The sequence below is a fragment of the Hordeum vulgare genome, chromosome 1H, assembly GCF_904849725.1.
Source record: "Hordeum vulgare subsp. vulgare chromosome 1H, MorexV3_pseudomolecules_assembly, whole genome shotgun sequence".
Lineage (NCBI taxonomy): Eukaryota > Viridiplantae > Streptophyta > Magnoliopsida > Poales > Poaceae > Hordeum > Hordeum vulgare.
The window spans coordinates 511,137,563-511,162,196 of NC_058518.1; the positions used below are offsets into that span (position 1 = coordinate 511,137,563).

General features: G+C 42.3%; 1 protein-coding gene and 1 long non-coding RNA gene across 2 annotated transcripts; one reads left to right on the forward strand and one right to left on the reverse strand.

Annotated features, from left to right (window-relative positions):
- Positions 1-24: 24 nt before the first annotated feature.
- LOC123452231 (probable protein phosphatase 2C 52) lies at positions 25-6,125 on the reverse strand. The gene is made up of 9 exons (XM_045128848.1): positions 5,976-6,125; positions 5,196-5,881; positions 3,025-3,152; positions 2,847-2,945; positions 2,581-2,739; positions 1,627-1,713; positions 1,373-1,464; positions 1,172-1,246; positions 25-381 (listed from the first exon to the last, which is right to left on the reverse strand). Exons 2-9 carry the CDS (start codon positions 5,861-5,863, stop codon positions 202-204), a joined length of 1,488 nt encoding a protein of 495 aa, XP_044984783.1. The 5' UTR covers positions 5,864-5,881; positions 5,976-6,125; the 3' UTR covers positions 25-201.
- A 13,846-nt stretch (positions 6,126-19,971) lies between these two features.
- LOC123421120 lies at positions 19,972-20,556 on the forward strand. The gene is made up of 2 exons (XR_006619484.1): positions 19,972-20,018; positions 20,470-20,556. It is a non-coding gene; the product is annotated as an uncharacterized LOC123421120 (long non-coding RNA).
- Positions 20,557-24,634: the final 4,078 nt, after the last annotated feature.

A 24,634-nucleotide genomic window follows, 5' to 3' on the forward strand; every position in this document is an offset into this window, starting at 1 on the left:
AGGAATACTCGCAAGCTGTACCACTGTATGTAACCAGCACCACAATTTGTATACCAGTTAAACGCCAGCCATGTACGCAAGTCGACATCTAGTACGAGCCGCCAATGTACATACAACTCTCATTCAACAGAAAAAACATACATCCAGCTGCTGTAAATTTAAAGGCTAACAACAACATGTATAGCAGACAAATAGAAGCAATCAAATTTGATCGCCCGGGGGAGATATGGGAGGGGAGTCGCCGCTGCCCGTCTTGCTGTGCTGGAACTTGACAACGACGCAGGTGATGTTGTCGCCGCTCCCACGGCCGAAAGCGGTCTCCGTTAGCTTCCGGGCCGCCGCCTCGGGATCCTCCTCCATCTTCACAAGCGAGACAGCGTCCTGCATGGACAAAAGGTGAACGAACTATGAGGTTTTCATCAATTAAGATGTACTACAGTACAACTCTTCAGGAGGATAAGTGGCACAAAAATATTTTAGATGCAAGTACAAGTGTAAAATAGTCAGATACCAGCTTTAAAAGGCTGCCCAAAAGAACTACTCCCTCTGTCCGGAATTACTTGTATCTAGCACTGAAATATGTCTAGATACATCCATTTCAGCGACAACTACTTCCGGAAGTAGGTAGTATGAGAGAAATTCTGTTGGCTATTTAACGATTCTACCAGTCAAAAAATCACAAACGCATTCCTTGAGAAAACAATAAAATCACAACTGCGCTACTTTTTACTTGAGATATGTCTAGCATTATGTAAAGCACAAAAACTTGCTGCAAAACTTATGGTAACAATCCTCATTCTTGTAAAACCAGTAAAATAACAGTCAGGAGAAGGTGCTTACTCTCTTGAGTGCAATTTGGTTTTCACAAAGAAAAATGTCAGCGAGATAAAACGAATTTATGCAGCAATCAATCCAGATGTAAATGGCATGTGTTCCTGAATCAGGAAATCTGCACACTGCCATGATTTTGTGGACCATATATTACATGCATGGCAAATCATAACAAGTCCTGACTGCTTGTTGTTCACAAATCAACACTCCGCTTTGTCTGTGCCATAAATCAAACTAAACTCCTATATCCAACTGAGTTTATTATTCTACTCTGGTAGACCTTGTGAACAAAGGGATATGTGCACCTCTAAACAAGTAATTAATGTAGATAGCAACTAACCTCATTTGGAACCACGTCCCACAGCCCGTCACTGGCCAAAATCAGAAACTCCAATTCATCATCTATTTCTTGTTCCTATCAAATTAATAAATGGTCACACAAAAGACCTTGATCACTGATAGTTTGACATATAAGCCATGAATCAGAATATAAGGGTATTTTTGGCTAGAAACAAACACCAAGTATACAAGCACAAGTTACCTGAATCTCTGGTTCCGCGACAACAAATTGCTTCAACAAGCGGTTGCCAAATGCCCGAGACATTGCAAGTACACCACCAACCCTCCAAGTTCCTGAAAAGGCCAATTTACTACTATCAGATTTACCAAGCTCCACGACTCCAAGCAAATATTATTTCTGCTAAATAAATAGATACGGATTACCCAAATTTTATTCAAATATAAACATATGCAGTTTGGTCAAGTTGGTGCTTCTGTGATGAATGCATGACTTACCAGCCCACATAACAATTCCACCAGCACTCTCAATTCGTTTCCTCTCATCACTTCTGTTTGGTTTGTGATCGTCAGAGAGTGCAATAGCTGTGAATAAGAAAACACTATTTTACCAATAATTCAGCAGGTATATACATCTGGATTGTTAACATTCACACTGTGCCAAAGAAGTAAGCATGTCCCTTGGACGTTGCAACAAGTATCAAGACCTCTGATTTACTATGCTTAAGGAAGCTTTTGTTTGTGAAATTTGGATGAGATCAAGAAAGCAATTTAGCAAGTCCCAAAACTCCCCTATGTGGACTAGATATTAATCAAGTAATCTTATGCTATGCATATTCAAGTTGGTGCATGTCCAACAACCAACTCCATAAGAAAGCCAGGTTGATAAGAAATGAGCAACAGTTGTTCCAGAGAAAGAAGAGTTGATCAGTGGTGGTAAGTTAACAAACATGTTTCATGCATAGTGTTTTCCACCATGTCCTGGTTACAAATTATTAGACCCACTACATATTGATCATCATAAATATACCAAGTAACTAATGGAAAGCTGTGGTATATGCCTTCCCAGAGTGTACGGCGCCGATCTATCCAATAATAAAAGATGATGATGACTGAACTAAGTAAAAAAGAGACATTAGCTATAAATTTTCACAAAATGGAAAACGTCTCTATTCTTAATTTGGTGGAAACTATTTAAACTAATTAGCATTTAACAATGACCATTAAACTGCATTCATAACAATATGAACACCAAATGATAGAAAGAGTCCTCCACAACAAATACTTGATTACATCAACACCGTAACTAAACTCAACTGGTGAGGGAGTGCCCTGAAACATAGACCATCCTCTATTATTGTACAGTAACCATGCTAGGCCCTGCTGTGCATGTGCCAACAAATCTAGCTGCATCAAATACTAATGAATGCACAACACATAAGAATCAATCACCTTTGCCCGACTTTGATATTACAGCCCGAGAGTCACCTACGTTAGCCACATAAAGATGATTTCCAAGCAGAACTGCTGTTGATGCAGTTGACCCGTCATCTCTGTGGGTGTTGATTTCAGATTCCAAGAAATCTGAATCAGTTTTTTTATATGTTTCACCTGCGCGTTACCACTAATTAGATAGTCCAGACATGAAATATCAAGGAAATATTGGAAATAGCATTAACAAAAATATGCTAGTTACTTTTTTTTAAAGATAATCTTACTTATTGCTAATTTTGTATCTGACATGAATTGCGGGTGTTTCATGAGGTTCTCAAACAAGTGCTCCTTCAAATACTCAGCAGCACGTGAACCCCCATGACCTGCAAGAAAACAAATGGTTTAGGCATATAACCATTGAGGAAAGATAAGAGATGTCTACAAGAAAAAAGAATCGCCGACCATCAAATATTCCGAAGAGATTTATTTGTTTATCATCAATTTTAGATGATTTTATGTCAAAGAAGTCTTCCATGCTTGCCCTTTTTCCTCTAAAACTTGAATATCCGCAACTCAAATTTCCATCATCACTGCAGATCAGTCAAAATCAAAAATGCCTGTTGTTAAAATTTAGAAACTTACAACTTCATGTACAAGGAATGTAAAATAATTTTGCAAAAACCCTGATAGCACAAGTGTATAGCGAAGAAGGCTGTCTAATGGAAGTACAGAAAATAACCTGTACATGTTAATAGAAATTAGATGCATGTATTTGAACTAAAAGTTGTAGGTCTAATAAATATGGGATGTATGCGATCAGCCACTTGAATCGAAGAAAGATAATTTTCTTTTTTCTCAAACTATCCAAGGAAGGAGATTGAAATAATAATCTTTAAATAGCAAGATCAGGATCCAGAAATATCATCACTAGAACAGAGTATGTTTAAAGAAATAAAAATTGCCCATTTTTAACAAGACACGCCTAGCCATTTGGAAAGAAAATTATCTTTAGAACCATTATTTTACGACTAATCCAATGTAACTCGACAAGATAATTGCAGCTGTTACAAATTGAGTTCAAGACTTATGAAGTTCTGCATTATATGAAGTACATTTATACAAGGGAATAGCAAACTGTTCCAGAACCCTGAGTAGCTTCATCTCTACTTTTGGGCCATGCATGCTTCCAGCAACCACACTCTAAGCTGCTCATCACCAATGTCGAATGGATTGATGCCACAAGGGAGGAGGATGGGTGTAAAAGGGGGAGCAAAATTTAGACAAATCACCAACTAATGAAGTAGGTGTGATGGACTAGACAAGTTACCCTAGAAAAAGGCATACGATTGCTGATCCCACAATAATTCCAAGCAAAGTTGGTTTGGTTGAAGAAAGTAATACTAAGTTGAGTAGTTGACCCACTTAATGATGAAGACATGCCAATATTCTATTTCTATCTAGATATTGCGCGAGCATCTTTAAGATCTGATGATTAAGAAATGTTGTATTAACAGCAAATGTTCCTTTTCAACACATCATTTCCCATATGATATGTTGTTTAATGTTTTGGAGAATAACTTGCCAAACATTTTAGTGAAGCTATATTATTCATATGGCCAAAGAGTAGTTCTGTAGAATACTGTAGAATTTAGATATATCTCGGTAGCATTAAGGTGTTTTATCATTCTCACTTGAAAAGCAGCTTTTGCATTATGGTATTGCGCTTCCACTTATAGTATCCTCCTCTAATGTTTCCGTCAAAATAATAGTAATGTGTTTTCCTTTTTCAGAAGGTGACATCACTATGGAGAGCAGTCCATGAAAACCAGCAAGCAACCACCTGTTAACGCCTTAACGGAACTTTGTAAGACGCAACATTATGCTTTGCAGCACAATTATGCCGTTCACTGCTCTTTGTCTAAAAGTAAGCATCCAGTACTCTTTTAGCAGCGGCATGTGTGCATACTATGCAACAGGTTCACTGGACACTACTGCCAGTAGGAAAAATCACACAAGAGTTTCAAATTTATGTTGGCTTCCAAAAATTCATGTCATGGTTCATCACAAGTCTGAAATAATACATAATTCTACATAGGAAGACTACTAGAATATTCTGGCCAGAAAGGGACAGTGCAGGCGTGTTGCAAAGGCAACCCTCTGCCTTTATTACTGAATCAAAATTGTTGTTTACCGGTATTTAGCGAGCCATGTATTTTCACTAAAGCATTTCTTTCCATTTTGCATGGGACCAGCTAAAAACAGCACGTAAACTTAGGCTCTCAAAAAATCTATGGTGGTGCCAAAATCGGTAGAGCTAGTCGAGTCGTGACCAAACACACCTTCATAATCCCACAGAGTAACCACCAAGCTAGCAAACTGCACACACAACTTAGTTCAGTTATGATCCTGAATGCAGCATATTGACTCACAGAAAGCTACACTCTGCATCACACGCACATGGTCATGCAATTACGTTATAAGCTCTACCGGCACCGCCTTGCATTAAATACATCGCAACACAAGCAGCACATGTAGAGCATTTGAATCAAACAGGCCAACGGCACTTCGCGCCAACGAAACGGAGCGTCCGCAGCCCGCGAATTAAATGAAACCGAGGAGCGAGCGAGCATTACCTCTTGCAACCGCCGCTCATGTAGCCGACCTCGTCGGCCCTCTCCCTCTCCCTCTGCCTCTCCTTCTCCTTCTTCTCCTTCTCCAGGTCCTGGTCCTTGGGCACAACCAGAGTAGCCACAAGCCTCCCCCTCGCCTGGTCCGGCAGCGCCAGCACCGGCGAGGACACCTCCTCCTCATCGTCATCCTCCTCGGATGAGTGCTCCGAGTCCACCATGGCCACGGCCGCAGCCGGCGACACGTCCATGTCAGCCCCCTCCTCCACCTCCATCTCCACCGCTGCTGCTGAGGAGGAGGACACCTCCATCTCAACCTCCACCTCCACGACCCCTGCCCGCACCTCCCGCTCGGGCGAGGAGGCCTCCTCCTCGACCTCCCCCTCGCCCTCCTCCAGCTCCTCCTCGAGCGGCTGGTGCGCGGGGGTGACCCCTGGCTCCGCCATCGCCTTCCCCTTGACCCGGAACCTGCGGTACTTGACGGGGTGCCGCACGCCCAGCCGCTTGTCGCTCCCGGGCTTGGACGTCCCCGCCGCGCCCACAACCCCCGCCCCCGCCTCCGCTACCACCGCAGATGCAGAAGTTGCGGGGATATCCGGCGAGCTCTCCTCCTCCTGCTGCTCCTCCCGCTGCTGCTGGTGGTGGTGGTCCTTCACGGCGCCATCGTGAACCATGAGCCAACCGCGGAAACCCTAGAAGCAGCGCGCAGAGAGCTCAGATTCAAATCCGCATCCGACGAGCGAGCGAGCGAGCGAGCGATCGATCGATCGATCTCGGGGCACTCACCTTCGGGCCGGATCCGATCGGGCGGCCGGGTCGGGGAAGATCGGATCTACGGGGCGCGCGCGCGCGAGGGACGGCGGCGGCGTGTGGGGGCGGGGGCGGGGGTGGGGGTGGGGTGTGGAGTGATCGGAGCGGAGTGTCGCTGCGTGCTCTGCTGCTCTCTGTCTCTGGTGAGAGATGAGGGATCAACAAAAATAAAATGAAGAGGAGAAGCGGCGTTGCGCTACGCCCTACCACGCTGCTGCCTTTTTATTTATTCCGTATTGTATATGTATGGGTTTCCTTACGTATTTTAATGTGTATTTTAGGTGTTTTTTTTTTTGCCTTTGCGGCCTAGTGCGTGGCGAGGGCGGCCGGGAGCACCTGGCGCGTGGGCGACCGGCGGCGGCAGGTGTGTGGTCGCTGGAGTGTGGGGCTGGTTTGTGTGGGTCCGGCTGTCAGTGGAATGGAGTGACAGGTCCCAGTGGGGACTGATGAGTGGGGAGGAGCGTGCGTGCGTGCTCGCTCTGCTGGTGCTGGGTAACGGGTGAAACGTGGGCTGGTAATTCTGGATGGGCTAAGGGCCACTTCTTTTGGTGGCTTACAGAATATAAGCTGTTTTAACTATTAGTTTTTTTTAAATTAAATTTTGTTGGGTTTCCAGAATATACTAGATAGGGGGCAGCTTATTCTAGAAGCTCAAAAAAGCCAGCAAAAGAAATGGCCCTAAGTAGGAATGTCAGTGGGCTTTGACGATTGATTGGGCACGGACCATGTTTCGGTTTTGTGTCTAGCACGCGGAACTGCAAGCTGCCCCGTGGGCTGCCGGCCCGGTCCATACTTTCCACAAGAGTTTAGACAATTTCTATTTATCCGCCATGGTTTCGAGGATACAGAGATGCTAAACATGAAAAATGTAGGATTAGAGCGGTACTATCGATGCATATTTTTTAAATTAATTATATCTTTCCCAACGATTAGTATGGTAATTCACATTCCATGCATACCGCCGTGGCGGTCGATCAAACATGGAAACCTATGGATGTGATTGGATTAACCATGTAGGCTGGTCCATTCGGTTTTGGAAAGGTTCTCTTTTATTATTATTATCGATATCAAATGTTTTTTGTATTATTTCCTCTCTATTTTTTCTGATGAGTATTTTCCAAAGTTATGAATATCTTTAAAACTAGGGAGCATAATTTCAATTATTCCATGTTTTTTGAATTTATAAATGTTTGTTAAAAAGATTGAAATTTTTAAATAACCTGATGATTTTTCATGTTTATCAACATTTTAAAAATTCACAACATAAATCTAAATCCACAAACATTATTTAAGATACATGACTAGTTTTTGAAAAAATCTTCAAAAATTATAAAACTTGTGAGCAGTTTTAGAATTCATGAGTATTCCTTGCAAACTTCTATTCTTAAATAGTTATCTATTTTTCTTCCTCATGCAACCATACCATATCATCAAGTCTTGCATGTGGTCATAAGTAATTATTTTTTCACTTCATGTAATCATGTCACATCATCAAGTCATACATGTGGTCATTTTTTTTCCTTGCAATCATGCAACCATACCATATCATCAAGTCTTGCATGTGGTCATAAGTAATTATTTTTTCACTTCATGTAATCATGTCACATCATCAAGTCATACATGTGGTCATAAGTTAAAATTCGTGCCCTAATCTACATGTTCTTTCAGTAACTTTTGTTGGGGCGTAAGCAATATATACATTGAACCCTTAGAGCAAATATATGTACACCATGTTACGCATTTTTCTTAAAAATGGCGCCCCATTACTACAATCCAATAGTTCCATTTCTATACATCATTTTGTCAAATGTTCCATATGATTTATTATTTTTAAAATACAAACTGTGAGCAATCCAAAAAATATATAGTTTTAGATTTTGTCAAATTCTCCATATAATTTATGCATCAGTTTGTCATGTCTCCATATAATTCATCTAGTTCATGAAATATATATCAATTTACGAACATTATTTAGATCCATGAATTTTTATTTACAAAAATATGAACATTTTGGTAGTTATTAAAACACAAAATATTTCCTATAAATATGAAAGCATTTGAATAAATATCGTTATGACTTCTAATCATGTTATGTGGGACCCATGACCTAACCAAACGTCTATGGGTGGAGTCTACTTCAAATAAAAAAAATATTGGAGCTCTTCTAGGCCTCTATTCGTAAGGAGCTTAGTAACTATATCTTTCTAATTCATAAATGTTTTCTAGATAATTAAATCCTTTAAGAAAACAAATTTATCAATATTTTCTATAAGTTTTGATTTTCTTTTTATATTGGTTTGCATATTTAATTCACAAACATTTTTAAAAATACATGGACATTATTTAAAAATAGTGCCATTTTCTAATATCGTGATCAGTTATAAAATTCATGATCATTTTTGGAATTCGTGAATATTCTTTCCATATTCAGGAAGAAATTATAGATTAATGAATGTTTTTAAGAATTTACAAACATTTTGGAGATGAACAGAAAATCCTGAATATGTTTTTTAAAGTGTTTTCAAGCAATCCCCGGTGTTTTGATGCACACTTTGACCTCAGTCATATGCATCTAGAATCAACTTCTCACTTAGTCACTCATTCTAAAATTGCTCAAATCCAAACATGCTTAATTATGATGTTTCTTTACATGGGCTTTCAAAAAAAGAAGTACCTTATCGATATGAGTAGTCTGTCATTCATATTAAGTCGGGCGGCTATAGGGTCCACATGGAATAAACAAACTTTGGAGCTCACCAAGACCTCCATTCAAAAAAGAGATTAATAATAATTACAAAAACTAATATATGATACATTCAGAATATTTTCTTTAAAATTGTGAAAACATATAGTTCGCAAGCATTTCTTATATCCGCAAATATTATTTGAAAGTTTCTGAACATTTTGGAAATTCACGAAATTTATTAATATCCTTGAATATCTATTCCTAGGGGCTTAGTAATTGTAATTTTTTGACATTTTAGAGCATAATTTTTGGCATTCTATAACATACTTAAATTCTTGAACTTTTTCAAATTCATAAATGATTTCTTCAATTTTGTAAACTATAACATACTATAATTTTTTGAACTTTTCCAAATTCATAAATGATTTCTTCAAAATGGTGAACATTTTTTAAAAATACATGCCGATTTTTCATATGTGTGATTTTTTTAAGAATTACAAGCATTTAAAAAAAGTGTGAACATGATTGAAAATTCAGGACAATTTTGTAAAGAACGTTATAAAACATAATCTCATGATTTTAAATTCATGAATATTATTTTAATATTCGTGATGTGTTTTATAGATTCACGAATGTTTTATCAAAATTTGCAAAAAAATGAAAATTCACGCAAAAATAGAATTCTATATTTGTTTTAAAGTGTTATATAGAGTGTACGTTTCGATGTTATGCAGAACCCACGACTTGACAAACCCTTAGGCCTTGTTTGGCACAAGAGGTTTTCAAGCCCCAAGGAGGTGAGGATTCCAAGGGATTTGATGAATCCCCCTCTTTCACCCAATCCCCTTAAATCCCCATTGCACGAGTTTCACTAGTGCCCCCTAGATGCTTCAAAACCCTGTGGATTGGGGGGGGGGGGGGTTGTTGGTGGTTCGGAGGGGTTTGTACATCGCACCCTCCTTGTACCAAATGAACTCATGGGGAATTTTTGGGTTTTCTGTCCCCGCAGGGATTATCCCTTTTGAACCCCTCCACACCCCTTGTGCCAAACAAGGCCTTAGAGGTGGGGTCTACTTTGAAGCTCTCATAGGCCTTTATTCCTTGAGAGCTTTGTAATTTTAAGGATATGCACTCCTGTATTAGCAACCCCACAACAAGCTTCAAAATTGCAATCAAGTCCAAACCATCATCACCGCCGCACATATACGCTGTAACAACCACTAGGGATGAACCATGTGGGAACATCGAATGATCGCCATGTTAACTCCAACATCAAACACCGGAGAAGAAACAAATGGACTCTAAGCAGTGTGCAATAGCCCATAGTGTGCAACACTTCTCCCGAAAGGCGCCAAGGCCAATAAGACGGAGATGAGATATGTGTCAGTAAATGTGTTCTCTCTTTGATGTCGCTCTTCACTGGTAGAGTAGTTGATGAAGCCAAAGAGACCAACAATTGAATTCACTTTGATGGCTGACGCTAAGCCTACATTGCACGTGTTGCATTTCCTTAGTTGGGTCTGCTCCCGCGCGTTGTTTTTTGCTTCCAGCTATCTATCCAGTCGTCAATCGGTAGTGATTCATCGTCATCCGAAGAAAATGGTAGGTGTTCTACCTCTTCCAACAACATCAATGAGTATGAACATCTCCCCAATCGCCAATCCAAGAGCACCACTCGAGTTACACATTGTCTACACCACCCATGGTGGTTGTTGGTGTTAGAGCATATATCTCCATATGTGGTTTTGGTAATTGATGACAATTCCTATGGGCTACCCTATTTTCCCCCGGGGGTCTTAATTACCACTGCTTAGCTTTCAATTTGCCTCTGCTTTTCATGGTTCTCATCTCTGCAACTCGCGATTTTCGCGAGAGAACCAAATCCAAGTTGGTGAAGATCGGCGGGGCTGACTAATTAAATGAAAGGATTTCGAACCAAAATCTTTGCTAATTCCACAAGGATTGTATTCTTTAATTATTTCTGGCGAGGTCTCTGGTTCAAGTCCAGGATGGCCCAGCTGCGCCAGGGAAAAGAATAGAAGAAGCATCTGACTCTTTCATGCATACTCCACTTGGCTCGGGGGCATCTTTTTATTTTTTAGGGATAGGACAATTTCGGAAAATTTCGTCGACTAAATAAATGGAAAATGAAAATTAATAGAATTCTTTTTTTTTTTCAAATCCAAAAAATTTCTCGACAGAATATTCTGTTTTCTTATTTACTCTTTACTTTATTTTTTCTATTTTTCGTTTTTCTTTTCCTGTGTGTATGATTTTGATTTTCGACGTCCCCATGTCCCCCCTGTGGTGTGGCGGCATGGGGATGTCAAAAGGAAAGGGATGGAGTTTTTCTCGCTTTTGGCGTAGCAGGCCTCCCTTTGGGAGGCCCGCGCGACGGGTTAACGGGTCGTCAACTTCTTTTCTCGGAGAAGAAACAATGACGGTATCTGAGGAATAAGCATCGGCTAACTCTGTGCCAGCAGCCGCGGCTGGAATCGATATATTCGCGAGATCCGGGTCACAATTTGTATCGACTAAAGAAATAGTAGGAATTCCCAAAATGGCATGTATTTCTATTTTCCATGTCCAATCACAGATCCCAGAATTTCTACAGATCGTTTGATCGATTTCCTTAATTTGATCGCTACTTAATGGGCGTGCGCTCAAAGGATACAAACAGGGATTCGCAAACAAAAAGGGGAATTCGTAGTCACTTTTTCCGTTACGGTCGTTCATTCTATTCAAAAAATCTCCGTTCCAAAACCGTACATGAGGCCAATTGATTCTGACTTGTTTTATCGAGAGCAGAGGCGAATTGTGCAAGACGTCTACGAAGGAGTGTGGTTCGTTCGACAAATTCCTACTTGCTCATTTTGTCTGGGCCTTCAGTTTAATGTTTTTATTCAGCGGCCGTGGTTATTGGCAAGAACTCATTGAATCTATCGTTTGGGCTCATAACAAATTAAAAGTTCATTACACTGATTCAATTTCAATAAATGATTATCAAGCGGTTCTTATTCGAAGAACCCTTGCCTTTTGTTTAGCTTGAGACTAAATCATCGTGGCTCGTAGAACCCGTCGGGGAGGCCTGAGAGGCGGTGGTTTACCCTGTGGCGGATGTCAGCGGTTCGAGTCCGGCCCAAAGCCAATCCCAGGGAACAGTAAAGCTTCATAGGGTCTTTCTGTCCAGGTGCAGGTAGCCCCATCGTCTCACTGGCCGACCTTGACCCCTGTTATTTTGGGGGGGCGGATGTAGCCAAGTGGATCAAGGCAGTGGATTGTGAATCCACCATGCGCGGGTTCAATTCCCGTCGTTCGCCCATCGCATTATTGCAAATTCCAAAAATGCAATTTTCCATATTCCTGACCTCTGTAGAAAGACTGATTCATTCGGATCGATATGAGGACCCAACTCCGTTGCATTGCCAGAATCCATGTTCCATATTTGAAGCGGGTTGACCTCCGTGCTCCCTACCCCCAGGGGAAGTCGAATCCCCGCTGCCTCCTTGAAAGAGAGATGTCCTTAACCACTAGACGATAGGGGCGTCACTAGACGATAGGGCCATATACAACCGCCCACACTCCTTCGTAGACGTCAGGAGTCCATTGATGAAAAGGGGCTGGGGAAAGCTTGAACCCAAGTCCTACAGTGATGGATATAAGCGCAATTGAAATTCCTGGGGAGTTATACATTTGTGTATTGATAAGACCGTTCACAATTGGATTCCGAACAGCTATGACAACTGAACCTAGCAAGATAGTAATTACGACCCAAGAAGTGATGAGTACCTGGGCATGAATTTGAAAACCTCCTATTTGCCAATAGAAGTGTTGGCCCTCTGACTCCCCCACTCCAGTCGTTGCTTTTCTTTCTGGCCGAGACAGCGACGGGTTCTCCACCCATACGGGGATGGAGCGACAGAAGTATGGAAATAGGATAAGGTAGCGGCGAGACGAGCCGTTTAAATAGGTGTCAAGGTCCTGCGGCAAAATAGCTCGATGCCAGAATGATAAAAAGCTTAACACCTCTTATTTGACTTTTTCTGGCGCTTTTTAAAGCACTTCTTTTTGCATAAAAAATGCAATCTCACTAAAGCTCACTGATCGAGCGCCCTTGCGCTGAAGATGAACGGGGCTAAGCGATCTGCCGAAGCTGGACTCATATTGTTCATGGGTTGAGAGCGGGAGTTGAACTCTAGGAGGTCGAATCCCCCCTTGTTCCTCAGTAGCTCAGTGGTAGAGCGGTCGGGAAACCTGCTCGATTTAGATCGGGAAAATCGTACAGATTTTATGAAACCATGTGCGATGGCTCGAATATGGAGAAGACAAAATTGTTTGAAGCACGCACAGAACCGGAAGCGCCTCCCGGTGGTTCATTCATTTGGCCATAGACTAGAGCTACCTTTGATTCTTCAATATTTTTTTCATTAATTACTCCGGGAGCAGTATGGGCTAATGAGGCCTGGGGATCCTATTGGAATTGGGATCCTAAGGAAACTTGGGCATTTATTACTTGGACCAGTTCAAGTCTGACGAGAGTAATATTCTACAACTAACAACTCATTTATTTTGAGACCGACCCACTTCCTATCTAGGACCCGTTCGCTATCCTTGTTTCTATTTCTATTGCATTCTATCTCATCGTATCACATTCTGTTCTACGATTCCACTTCGACAAAAGGGATCGAGTCCTTAGGTTTCCGAAATAGTGTAATGGAAAAAGAAGTGCTTCGAATCATTGCCCATCGGAACAATAGGGCCGTTATGCTTATTACTAAACTTGTTGAAGAGATGAAATAGAACCAAGGTCTATCTTTTTGATCAGAGGTTGAATCGATCATCAGAAGAGTTTTTGTTTGAATCATTGAGTTCATCACTCAACGTAGTCTAGCAGTTCAGTTCGACTCTATTTGAGAGACCCCGCTTGCTTATTGCAAAAGAACAGGTTCCAAATCACGATCGATTCCCTTTTCAAAACCTGCTGCAGCAGCTCGGGCGAATGTACAAGCCAAAACTGTGAAAACCTAGAAATATACATACCCAGTTAAGGCACCACTGATAAACCCCAGAATAAGCAATATTCACTGGACCAGCAGCACCTCCTCGAGTAAAGGCTTCCACAGCGGGTTGACCAAAATGAGGATCCCAAATCGCATGAGCACCATGCGCTTCAGATTATTAGCCTGGAGTTCGCCACCAGCAGTATAGCCAACCCTACCCTATCACGTCAATCGGGTCTTCGTCGAAAAGCTAACACCACCCGGCATTTTCATACCCTTTCTTTGGGTGGTATATCGCCTTTAAAAGTCTAAGAGGGTCATCTTAGGGTGATCCTTTTGTCAACGGATGCTCCTATTACACTCGTAGTCTCTGAAGGATGAGAAGGGGGGACATGGGGACGTCAAAAAAGGGATCCTATCACTATCAACTAATTTGTTACGACCTAGGACCAAAGACAGCTAGAGTTACAGAAGAAATTACATTAGTAATAAATTCATATGAATTTACAAAAGAATTAGAACTTTCCTGGTAGAGCGCGCCCCTCATAATTGCGTCGTTGTGCCTGGGCTGTGAGGGCTCTCAGCCACATGGATAGTTCATGGAATTCTATTAAGATATTATATGAAAGTCGAATTTATTCCACTCTCATTTGAGAGTGCGACTGGAGTGAAGTCGTAACAAGGTAGCCGTACTGGAAGGTGCGGCTGGATCACCTCCTTTTCAGGGAGAGCTAATGCTTATGCTTATTGGGTATTTTGGGGGAGAAGCCTTGCGCCTTCTTTTTGTGAAGGCAAGTGGCTTCGCAAATTGCTCAATTTTGCCAAAGCACGGAAGGTATTTGCACCATCACCGTCCTCAAATAGAGTGTTTTCTACGGTTCAGTCAAAATTGTGACAGGTGTACCTGACGCCATTCCGGTAATAGGATCGCCTTTAGTGGAGTTATTACGCGGAAGTGCTAGTGTGGGCCAATCCACTTTGACTCGTTTTTATAGTTTACAGGACCGAACTGTCTCACGACGTTCTGAACCCAGCTCACGTACCGCATTAATGGGCGAACAGCCCAACCCTTGGAACCTTTTTTGAATGTACAAAAATTTTGGGAGTTCAGCATGTCTGGAAGCACGGGAGAACGTTCTTTTGCCGTATCAACGGTTTCTACGGAAGGCGGTAAGATGATATCTTGAGCAGTTATGTATCTAGGACCTTTGACGCAAATTGATGCGTGGCCAGGTTTTACTACAATTACTTGAAATGCGTTTGGATAATATCCCTCCCCATGTCAACATATTTTATTGTTTAGGGGGAATTACACTTACTTGTTTTCTAGTACAAGTCGCTACCGGTTTTGCCGAGATCAATGCAGTTAATTATGTCTCTCCTAGAAGTTGGTTATCAACTTCTCATTTTGTTCTAGGATTGAGCTGGACATGTTTGAAGTCATTACCCTTAACCGTAAGGAGGGGGATGCCTAAGGCTAGGCTTGCGACTGGAGTGAAGTCGTAACAAGGTAGCATAATGGATGTCGACCACCTAAAAAAAGACGTCTGTAAAAGAATTAACCCGCTTTCAACTTTCAAGAGGTCTCTGGTTCAAGTCCAGGATGGCCCAGCTGCTAAAAAAAATAAACGAAATAAAAAGAGAAAAAAATAAGTTATGAAATGCAGTAATTCTTCTTTATTCTTCTAATTGATTGCAATTAAACTCGGCATAAAAAAAATGACTCAATCAAAGATCCAATTGATCCCCACGCCTGTATTGCAAATACGCTCACGAGGCTCATAACCTTGAGGTCACGGGTTCGATTCCCGTCTCCGCACTTAGCAGTCTGACTAACTGATCTTTAAATCAGTTTATGAAAGAGCCCAATGCAAAAAAATGCATGTTGGGTCTTTGAAACAGTTCAAATCATTTCGCCCCGTAGTAAGAGGGGTAGTTATGAACCCTGTGGACCACCCCCATGGGGGCGGTGAAGGGAAAGCTCCCATTGGTAGAAAAAAACCCACAACCCCGTGCCGAATCCATTAAAAGGGGCAGACTTCCCCTCCAAACAATCCGCGCTAAAAATCCTCCAGAATCTTTTCGAGTGCTCGTTCGAGAACTACGATCTTTGGCTCTAGAACTGAATCATTTCCATTTTGTTCTAGGATTCTTCTTTTTTGTGGGCCATTTATGGCATGCAGGAAGAGCCCGAGCTGCTGCAGCAGGTTTTGAAAAGGGAATCGATCGTGATTTGGAACATTGATCAACCATTAACAAGCAATCCTAATGTGGGAGGTTTTGGTCAGGGGGACGCAGAAATCGTGTCAAAAGTCTAGTAAAGTAAAAAATATGTTTTATGTATCCTTAGGGTTAAATGTTAAATGGGGGGTCGTAGCTACTGGGCGGCGAAATGGATTTTGGAATTTATTGACATTCTCTAGAAAAGGTACTGTCAATAAGCCTGTTGGCACAGAAACCATTAAGAGAACGCCTATTCCACATTAATGGGAGTACATTATGTTTCTGCTTCACGAATATGATATTTTTTGGACCAACCGGAGAGCGGACGGCTAATGTGTTCCACTTATTGAACAGGGTCTATGGTCGGTCCGTGACCCCTGGACGCCGAATGCGTCCTTGGGGTGTGAAGCCCCAATTCTTGACTGAAAGGGACACCAAAGGCCTCTGCCCTCCCTCTCTATCTATCCAAGAGATGGAAGGGCAGGGCTTTTTTTTGGCGGGCCCCCGTCAATTCCTTTGAGTTTCATTCTTGCGAACGTACTCCCCAGGCTTGTAGAGTAAATAATTGGATTTTGATTGAGTTATTTTTTTAAGGGAAAGAAGGAAAAGGCAGATTCAAAATCTTTTTTTCTTCGGACTTTTCCAAACACAAAATACCTCCTTGTATTCGCACTCTCAAATGAGAGTACCCGACATTATTTCACCAAGACCTATAATACGAGCAATCCCATCCCCCACTTGAACTACAACAGGCTCGTATTTTATCTTTTTTACCGTTTCGTAACTATGAGAACGAAAAACAATTTCAAGCCCAGTCAATTTCAATAATTACAGGTTCTAGACCCAGAAAAAATAGAACCATCAAATTAAATGTGAATAACCCGTCCTCCTCTCTTTGAAACAAGGGGCGCTTCCGTGCTTACTTTAATTTCTAAAAATAATTTGAGGGTTCTTTTTTATTTCGGATCGGAGTACGGCGATTTCTCTTTTGCTAGGCCCAGCACTAAAAAACCCACTTTTTTACGATTACGAGGTTTATTCGAAGAGGAAATTGCCAAGTAACATCAAAAGTGCGGGTTTCCGAAGATGGAATGTCTAATGTTTTTTCGCGGATTAATCGTATTCTGGGCCGGAGCAATGAACCTATTTGAAGTGGCCCATTTCGTACCAGAAAAGCCCCCCAGTTCCTTCGGAAATGGTAAGATCTTTGGCGCAAGAAGAAGGGGGGCTTTTCTGGTACGAAATGGGCCACTTCAAATAGGTTCATTGCTCCGGCCCAGAATACGATTAATCCGGCATTTAGCTTGGGTACCCCTTTAAATTGAATTTCTATTTTTAAAAATAGGGTTTACCAAATTTTTAATGACTCTGAGGTTCAACCCAATCCATCTTTTCTTTCTTTTTCCTTCCGATTTTTTTTTCTCTGCCAGGAACCAGATTTGAACTGCTGACACGAGGATTTTCAGTCCTCTGCTCTACCAACTGAGCTATCCTGACCTTTGCTCCTGCTACTCAGCCTAGAGCCTTGAGCATTATACAAGGACGTGCTGTAGGAGTAACCCATTACCTTCTGGGTGGAATTGAAGAGCTTGCCCCACCCATGAGTAAATATTTCATAGTAGCCTCATTAGACCGTAGATCTCTCTTGGTATATCCAGACAAATTGAACAAAAAAGAAATTATAGAAGATGTTTTCTTCCCCCATTAAGTCCGAGCCATAATTAATTCTAACTCCCACATGATAAAAAAAGTAAAAGGTCTCGCGAAGAAAATAATCCTATTTGACGTATCTTATTGGTGAAACTGAATACTTGAAATTCAACAGAACCCCTGTTTTCTTCTTTTTCTTCTTTAACCATAAATCCTAAAGCCCTGGGATTTGACGGCGGACTTGAAAAGCCACCTACAGACGCTTTACCTATTTCTTCGCTTTTTCGCCAACAAATCTGAATTATCTTGAAAAATAGAAGGATAGATCAAATTCCGGATAAAAAGGTAGTTTTAGTTTATGACTCCGATCAAGAGCGAGAAATCCTTGATTTGGGTGTTTTACCTACTCCAGCCCCCCCAAATAGTCCTATTTTTCCTCCTATTAAGTTATGCAACTCTTTTGTGCGGATCCTTATTATCTGCCGCTATTCTAATCATTAGATTTCGAAATAATTTCCATTTCTTTTCTAAAAAGATAGCTCGCCAAGAAATACTTAATGCTACGATCTGGGGAAAAAGAATACCTAATCATGAGGATCCTCCAGAATCTTTTCGAGTGCTCGTTCGAGAACTAAATTTTTTGGATTTGAAGAAAAAAAAAGAATTCTATTAATTTTCATTTTCCATTTATTTAGTTAGTTTTTCTTAATGAAATTCCATGGCATTACTCTACCACTGAGTTAAAAGGGCTTTTTATTTAATTCAAAAATTTGCCACTTTGATTTCCCATTATGGCCTGTTATCCCTAGAGTAACTTTTATCCGTTGAGCGACGGCCCTTCCACTCGGCACCGTCGGATCACTTGGTAGAACCCGTCGGGGAGGCCTGAGAGGCGGTGGTTTACCCTGTGGCGGATGTCAGCGGTTCGAGTCCGCTTATCAGATCGAGTATGGAATTCTGTTTACTCACTTTAAATTGAGTATCCGTTTCCCCAGCCCACCAAGCAAAGCCGGTGGTTTCTTGGTCACGACCAGCTAAAACGAAAGTCGTTCAGTCCAAAAAGAGGGTCCTATTGAAAAAGAAATTATCCAAAATAGAAAGAAGTTCCAAACAGGCACAAGCTTATCGCCAAATGTCCCTTCTATTAAGAAGACCTCCCGGCCCGTTTTCCTCTAGCATTAATAGAATTCATTGGTGTTAAGAAAAACCTCTTGTGGGAAGGTTGGCTAGAGATTTCTTGGAAAAATACCAGCCCCTTTCGGTCGTACTTTTGCCTTGGGGGGTCTCTTCCTCATTTAACAAATGTCTGGAACTTTGGAAATGACTACAAGCGAAGGAGATAGACGGTTTAAACAAAAAAAGACCCAAAATTTCAAACAGCGGGGATTCGACTTCCCCTGGGGGTAGGGAGTATTATGAAAGGAGGTTAATCGTTCGTTCGTTAGGATGCCTCAGCTGCATACATCACTGCACTTCCACTTGACACCTATTTAAACGGCTCGTCTCGCCGCTACGAAGTCAGTAGGAGTACTATTATGAAGAAATTCAGACCTCGAGCTCGAGGACGTAGTTTCCCTATAAAAAAAAGCATGTGTCATAGGTCCTGGAGGGTTGACGGGGAGAACCGCAAGTTTTCGGAGCCGAGATATTCATATTTGTTTTTTCAAGATAAACAATGTCCGTTAGGCACCTAACCTTTATGTCATAATAGATCCGAACACTTGCCTCAGGAAAGAGTAAATATTCGCCCGCGAAATTCTTATTGAATTAGAATACTTTACCGTTTTTTCGAAGATCCACTATGATAATGAAAAAGATTTCTACATATCCGACCAAATCGGGTATTCCACCTCTTGCTTGCTTCTGGTCCAAAGATGAAATCCTTAGTAATAGTTGGTTGTATTCGCCCTTTTTTGGGATGAACTGATCGGATTAACCAACCAAAGTTGGCCTCGGTCATTATGTATTGAACCGAGGAAAAACCCTCTGTAACGGTTGGTCCAGAAGACAGACGGAATTCTAGGATTATCCTTTTGGGCAAAGACTTTTATGCACGAAATAGATAGAGTGGATCAAAAAAATGGAACTATGATTCATACTCACTATTAAGACCTCGCAACCAGACTGAAAAGCCTTCGGAAACGGAAAACCATGAACCAAGAAGAGTTGGGTATGTTTTTTTTTCTTAATTTTATTTTGAGCCCCAATCCTTTTACCAATTAACATCCTAGAAGATTTCACAAAACCATTATCGCTTAGCTTTCGACTTTTCGGGAATATATTGGCAGATGAATTAGTCGTTGTCCAAATGTGTAAAAGATCATAGTCGCACTTAAAAGCCGAGTACTCTACCATTGAGTCGTACCTTAATGAAAGGAAAATCGTAATTTTTCGTTAGGTATTTGACCAAATAGGAAAACCAAAAAAGTTTGGGTAGAGCCGGATCTAAGTGTTGGCTAGGTAAACGCCCCGCGATTTCCTAAGAATTGAGTTAGTCAAGTCCACTATTTCGTATACACTTTAGCTACTTTAGCAGCTTGGCCAATTACACGGAATTCGCGATTCGAGTTCGAGCCGGTAGATACTATCGATAAGAAGGTCTAAAAAAAAATAAACGAAATAAAAAGAGAAAAAAATAAGTGTATCGTGTTCATACTGTCGTATTGAATGATCCGGGTCGATTGCTTGCGGTAGTTTATGACTCCGATCAAGAGCGAGAAATCCTTGATTTGGGATTGGACATAGAACCTGGACCCATCGGAGAGACGTTGAAAGGAGCGCCCCCTGGGCCTGCTTCAAGCTATAGCAGATGGGACTAAACTACTTTTTAAAGAAGACTCGAAAAACGGATCTGAATTTGACTGAAATGCACGATCTTCACAGGGTAGAGCCGGATCTAAGTGTTGGCTAGGTAAACGCCCCGTAGTAAGAGGGGTAGTTATGAACCCTGTGGACCACCCCCATGGGGGCGGTGAAGGGAAAGCTCCCATTGGTAGAACCAACTAGCTAATCAGACGCGAGCCCCTCCTTGGGCGGATTTCTCCTTTTGCTCCTCAGCCTACGGGGTATTAGCAACCGTTTCCGGAACAAAACCCTGCAATCAAATAGATTGTCCCAAGGGCGCCATATTCTAGGAGCCCCATTTGTATCTGGATTTTTTGATTTCCTAAAAGAGTTTTGGTCTAACAGTTTTTTCTCGTGATTTTTTATCACTAAAAATGGATAATAATCCACCCTTCAACAAGAAAAACTTCCAGCTTGGTAGTTTCCACCGCCTGTCCAGGGTTGAGCCCTGGGATTTGACGGCGGACTTGAAAAGCCACCTACAAATGCACGGCGAGCCCATGCGAAGGGTTTGGTTAAAATATGCCAAATTCCTTCGGATTGAGCCAACATCCGTTACGGTCGTTCATTCTATTCAAAAAATCTCCATTCCAAGCGAGTACATAAGAAGCGATCCACTTTTTTTCATCGGTTCCAGGGGAAGACCAAAGATCTTGCGCGGCAGGTCCGCCAGAAAAACTCAAAAGAGAAAGAAGTCTCGTTAATCTCTTCATGCTCGTTCCAAGTTCGAAGTACCTTTTGGGCCTGTTGAAGAATGAGCCGGCGACTCATAGGCAGTGGCTTGGTTAAGGGAACGGAACCCACCGGAGCCGTAGCGAAAGCGGGAAATACGGTCGGGCGGCGCTAATTCAAATCCCTCGGGCAAAATAAGAACAACACCTACATTCAACTTGGCTGAAGCTGAAGCAGCTACTTTCGAAGTAACAGAAAGAAAAGCAACGACTGGAGTGGGGGAGTCAGAGTCGAAAAGAGGATTCCTCGCTTCTTTCTCTCATGCAAAACCGTTTTGATTCTTTAGAACAACTCGATGAATTTAGTAGATCCTTTTAGGAGGCCCTCAATGACCATAGATCGAACCTATCCTATTTTTACACTATCAATTCTTTTTCGAAATCGGAATTATTAAAAGAAGTCTATGGACTGATATCGATTCATTTTTATTTTCTGCAAGGTAGGGAGAAGCCTTGCGCCTTCTTTTTGTGAAGGCAAGTGGCTTCGCAAATTGCTCAATTTTGCCCTCTAGGGCCCGGAACTAATGAATAAAAAAGGGTAGAAAAAAGTAATTTCCTTTTTGAATGGCAGTTCCAAAAAAACGTACTTCAATGTCAAAAAAGCGTATTCGTAAAAATATTTGGAAGAAAAAGACTGTATTACCTTGAATTTTGGGTATATTTTGTGAAAAAAAAGAAACTCCACTCTTCGTTGTTGATAAAACGAAATCCCTATTCTGCCCTCAACACCCATCAATGCATGGTGTTCTTCGACTGATCGTTACTCTTGATGGTGAGGATGTTATTGATTGTGAACCCATATTAGGGCGATATGCTCGTATTGGTGATGTTATTGTTGCTGTAATCAAAGACGCATTGCCCCAAATGCCTCTAGAAAGATCCGAAGTAATTCGAGCTGTAATTGTACGTACATGTGGTCTCAATTCGGGAGGAAGAACCGGTAATAAGCACAAAACCATCCATTCTGGTTCTGCTTGTGGGATTGACGTGATAGGGTAGGGTTGGCTATACTGCTGGTGGCGAACTCCAGGCTAATAATCTGAAGCGCATGGATACAAGTTATCCTTGGAAGGAAAGACAATTCCGAATCTGCTTTGTCTACAAATAAGTTGCCAGAGTACGATTAACCTCTGGATTTGAAATCACTGCTTATATACCTGGTATTGGACTTTAGCCATCTAGGGTGCGGCACTCAACCGCTTCGCCTAGCAGCACAACGCTTGTATTGCTCTCCCACAACCCCGTTTTCACGGTTTAGGCTGCTCCCATTTCGCTCGCCAAAAAAAAAAATAACGAGTCACACACTAAGCATAGCAATTATATTAAATGATTTATCAATTTTCATTAAATCTTATAGAAAGAGGTAGAATTTCTTCTTTTGCAGGGATTTCAGGAAAAAAGTCTCTTGTCAACAATTCGATTCATTTTCAGTTAGGTCTTGCTCTAGCTTCTTTAGGGGTTATTACTTCCTTAGTAGCTCAACATATGTACTCTTTACCTCCTTACGGGGCTAAGCGATCTGCCGAAGCTGTGGGATGTCAAAATGCATCGGTAGGGGAGCGTTCCGCCTTAGAGGGAATCCTGTATCCTTCCACCTAGATCAAAAGGAATTTTTCCAATAGAACTAGGGAACCCCCGAGCGGTTGCGGTTGTACCAAATTTCCTTTTTTTATTCAAGATATTTAATTTAATACTTTGAAAAATTAAAGCATGATTCCCCGCCTTAGAGGGAAGCAACCGCGAAAGCGGGGGTCGACGAAGCGGAAGCGAGAATGTCGGCTTGAGTAACGAAAACATTGGGAGCTTGACTGCAAGACTCACCCGTCGAGCAGAGACGAAAGTCGGCCTTAGTGATCCGACGGTGCCGAGTGGAAGGGCCGTCGCTCAACGAGCTATTGCCTCACCAACTAGCTAATCAGACGCGAGCCCCTCCTTGGGCGGATTTCTCCTTTTGCTCCTCAGCCTACGGGGTATTAGCAACCGTTTCCAGTTGTTGTTCCCCTCCCAAGGGCAGGTTCTTACGCGGATATGGGTCCTTTGAGAATACGCCTCCTCAACGACCAATGGTTAACGGCGGTTCTGTGGAGCGGTTTTGCTCTTTTTAATAGATAGGCAAGATTGTTGTTCCGACGGATAACTCTCTTATAAAGTTCATTAATGTCTGAAGTCACTACTGGCTGAGAGCCCTCACAGCCCAGGCACAACGACGCAATTATCAGGGGCGCGCTCTACCACTGAGCTAATAGCCCGTCGCGCGGGCCTCCCAAAGGGCCATCTCTACTCCAAAACTGGACATGAGAGTTTCTTCTCATCCAGCTCCTCGCGAATGGAATGAGAAAGCCCAACAGAGCCCCAAAATTGGGTATTAACTGAGACAAACAACGGGCAAACTGTTTTTAAAAGGAATGGTTGCCTTAAGTTATATTTATAGGATTTGTCCATAGGCACTTCTTGAAGTCCATCTGTTGGGTTCAAGACGTTTCTATGATGACCAAGATGGTATTCAAGGTATTATCCAAAGAATGGTCATAGAGACACTAGGTTGATCAAGATCTCAGACAAAGAGTAAATCAAGATGATCAACACACAAAGCATATAAGATGTACCGAGAGGGATCAAATGATCCCATGGTCTGGTAAGCATTGTCCATTACGTGTTTGTGTACTAACCCATGGTCTTTGTGAGAGTCCTATGTGTTGGGGAACGTCGCATGGGAAACAAAAAATTTCCTACGCGCACGAAGACCTATCATGGTGATGTCCATCTACGAGAGGGGATGAGTGATCTACGTACCCTTGTAGATCGTACAGCAGAAGCGTTAGAGAACGCGGTTGATGTAGTGGAACGTCCTCACGTCCCTCGATCCGCCCCGCGAACAATCCCGCGATCAGTCCCACGATCTAGTACCGAACGGACGGCACCTCCGCGTTCAGCACACGTACAACTCGACGATGATCTCGGCCTTCTTGATCCAGCAAGAGAGACGGAGAGGTAGAAGAGTTCTCCGGCAGCGTGACGGCGCTCCGGAGGTTGGTGATGATCTCGTCTCAGCAGGGCTCCGCCCGAGCTCCGCAGAAACGCGATCTAGAGGAAAAACTATGGAGGTATGTGGTCGGGCAGCCGTGAGAAAGTCGTCTCAAATCTGCCCTAAAAGCCCCATATATATAGGAGGAGGGAGGGGGACCTTGCCTTAGGGTCCAAGGGATCCCCAAGGGGTCGGCCGAGCCAGGGGGGAGGACTCTCCCCCCCAAACCGAGTTGGACTAGGTTTGGTGGGAGGGAGTCCTTCCCCTTTCCCACTTCCCCTCTTTTTTTTTCTCCTTTGATTTTTATCCTTGGCGCATAGGGGACTTGTGGGCTGTCCCACCAGCCCACTAAGGGCTGGTGTGACTCCCCAAATGCCTATGGGCTTCCCCGGGGTGGGTTGCCCCCCCCCCCGGTGAACTCCCGGAACCCATTCGTCATTTCCGGTACATTCCCGGTAACTCCGAAAACCTTCCGG

Bases quoted from the DNA above. Each gene is read 5' to 3' on its own strand.
- LOC123452231 (XM_045128848.1), bottom strand. From the start codon at position 5,863: ATGGTTCACGATGGCGCCGTGAAGGACCACCACCACCAGCAGCAGCGG. The intron at 3,153-5,195 runs GTAATGCTCGCT...ACTGATCTGCAG, and splicing joins ATGAGCGGCGGTTGCAAGAG to TGATGATGGAAATTTGAGTT. The intron at 2,740-2,846 runs GTAAGATTATCT...GGTAACGCGCAG, and splicing joins AGATACAAAATTAGCAATAA to GTGAAACATATAAAAAAACT.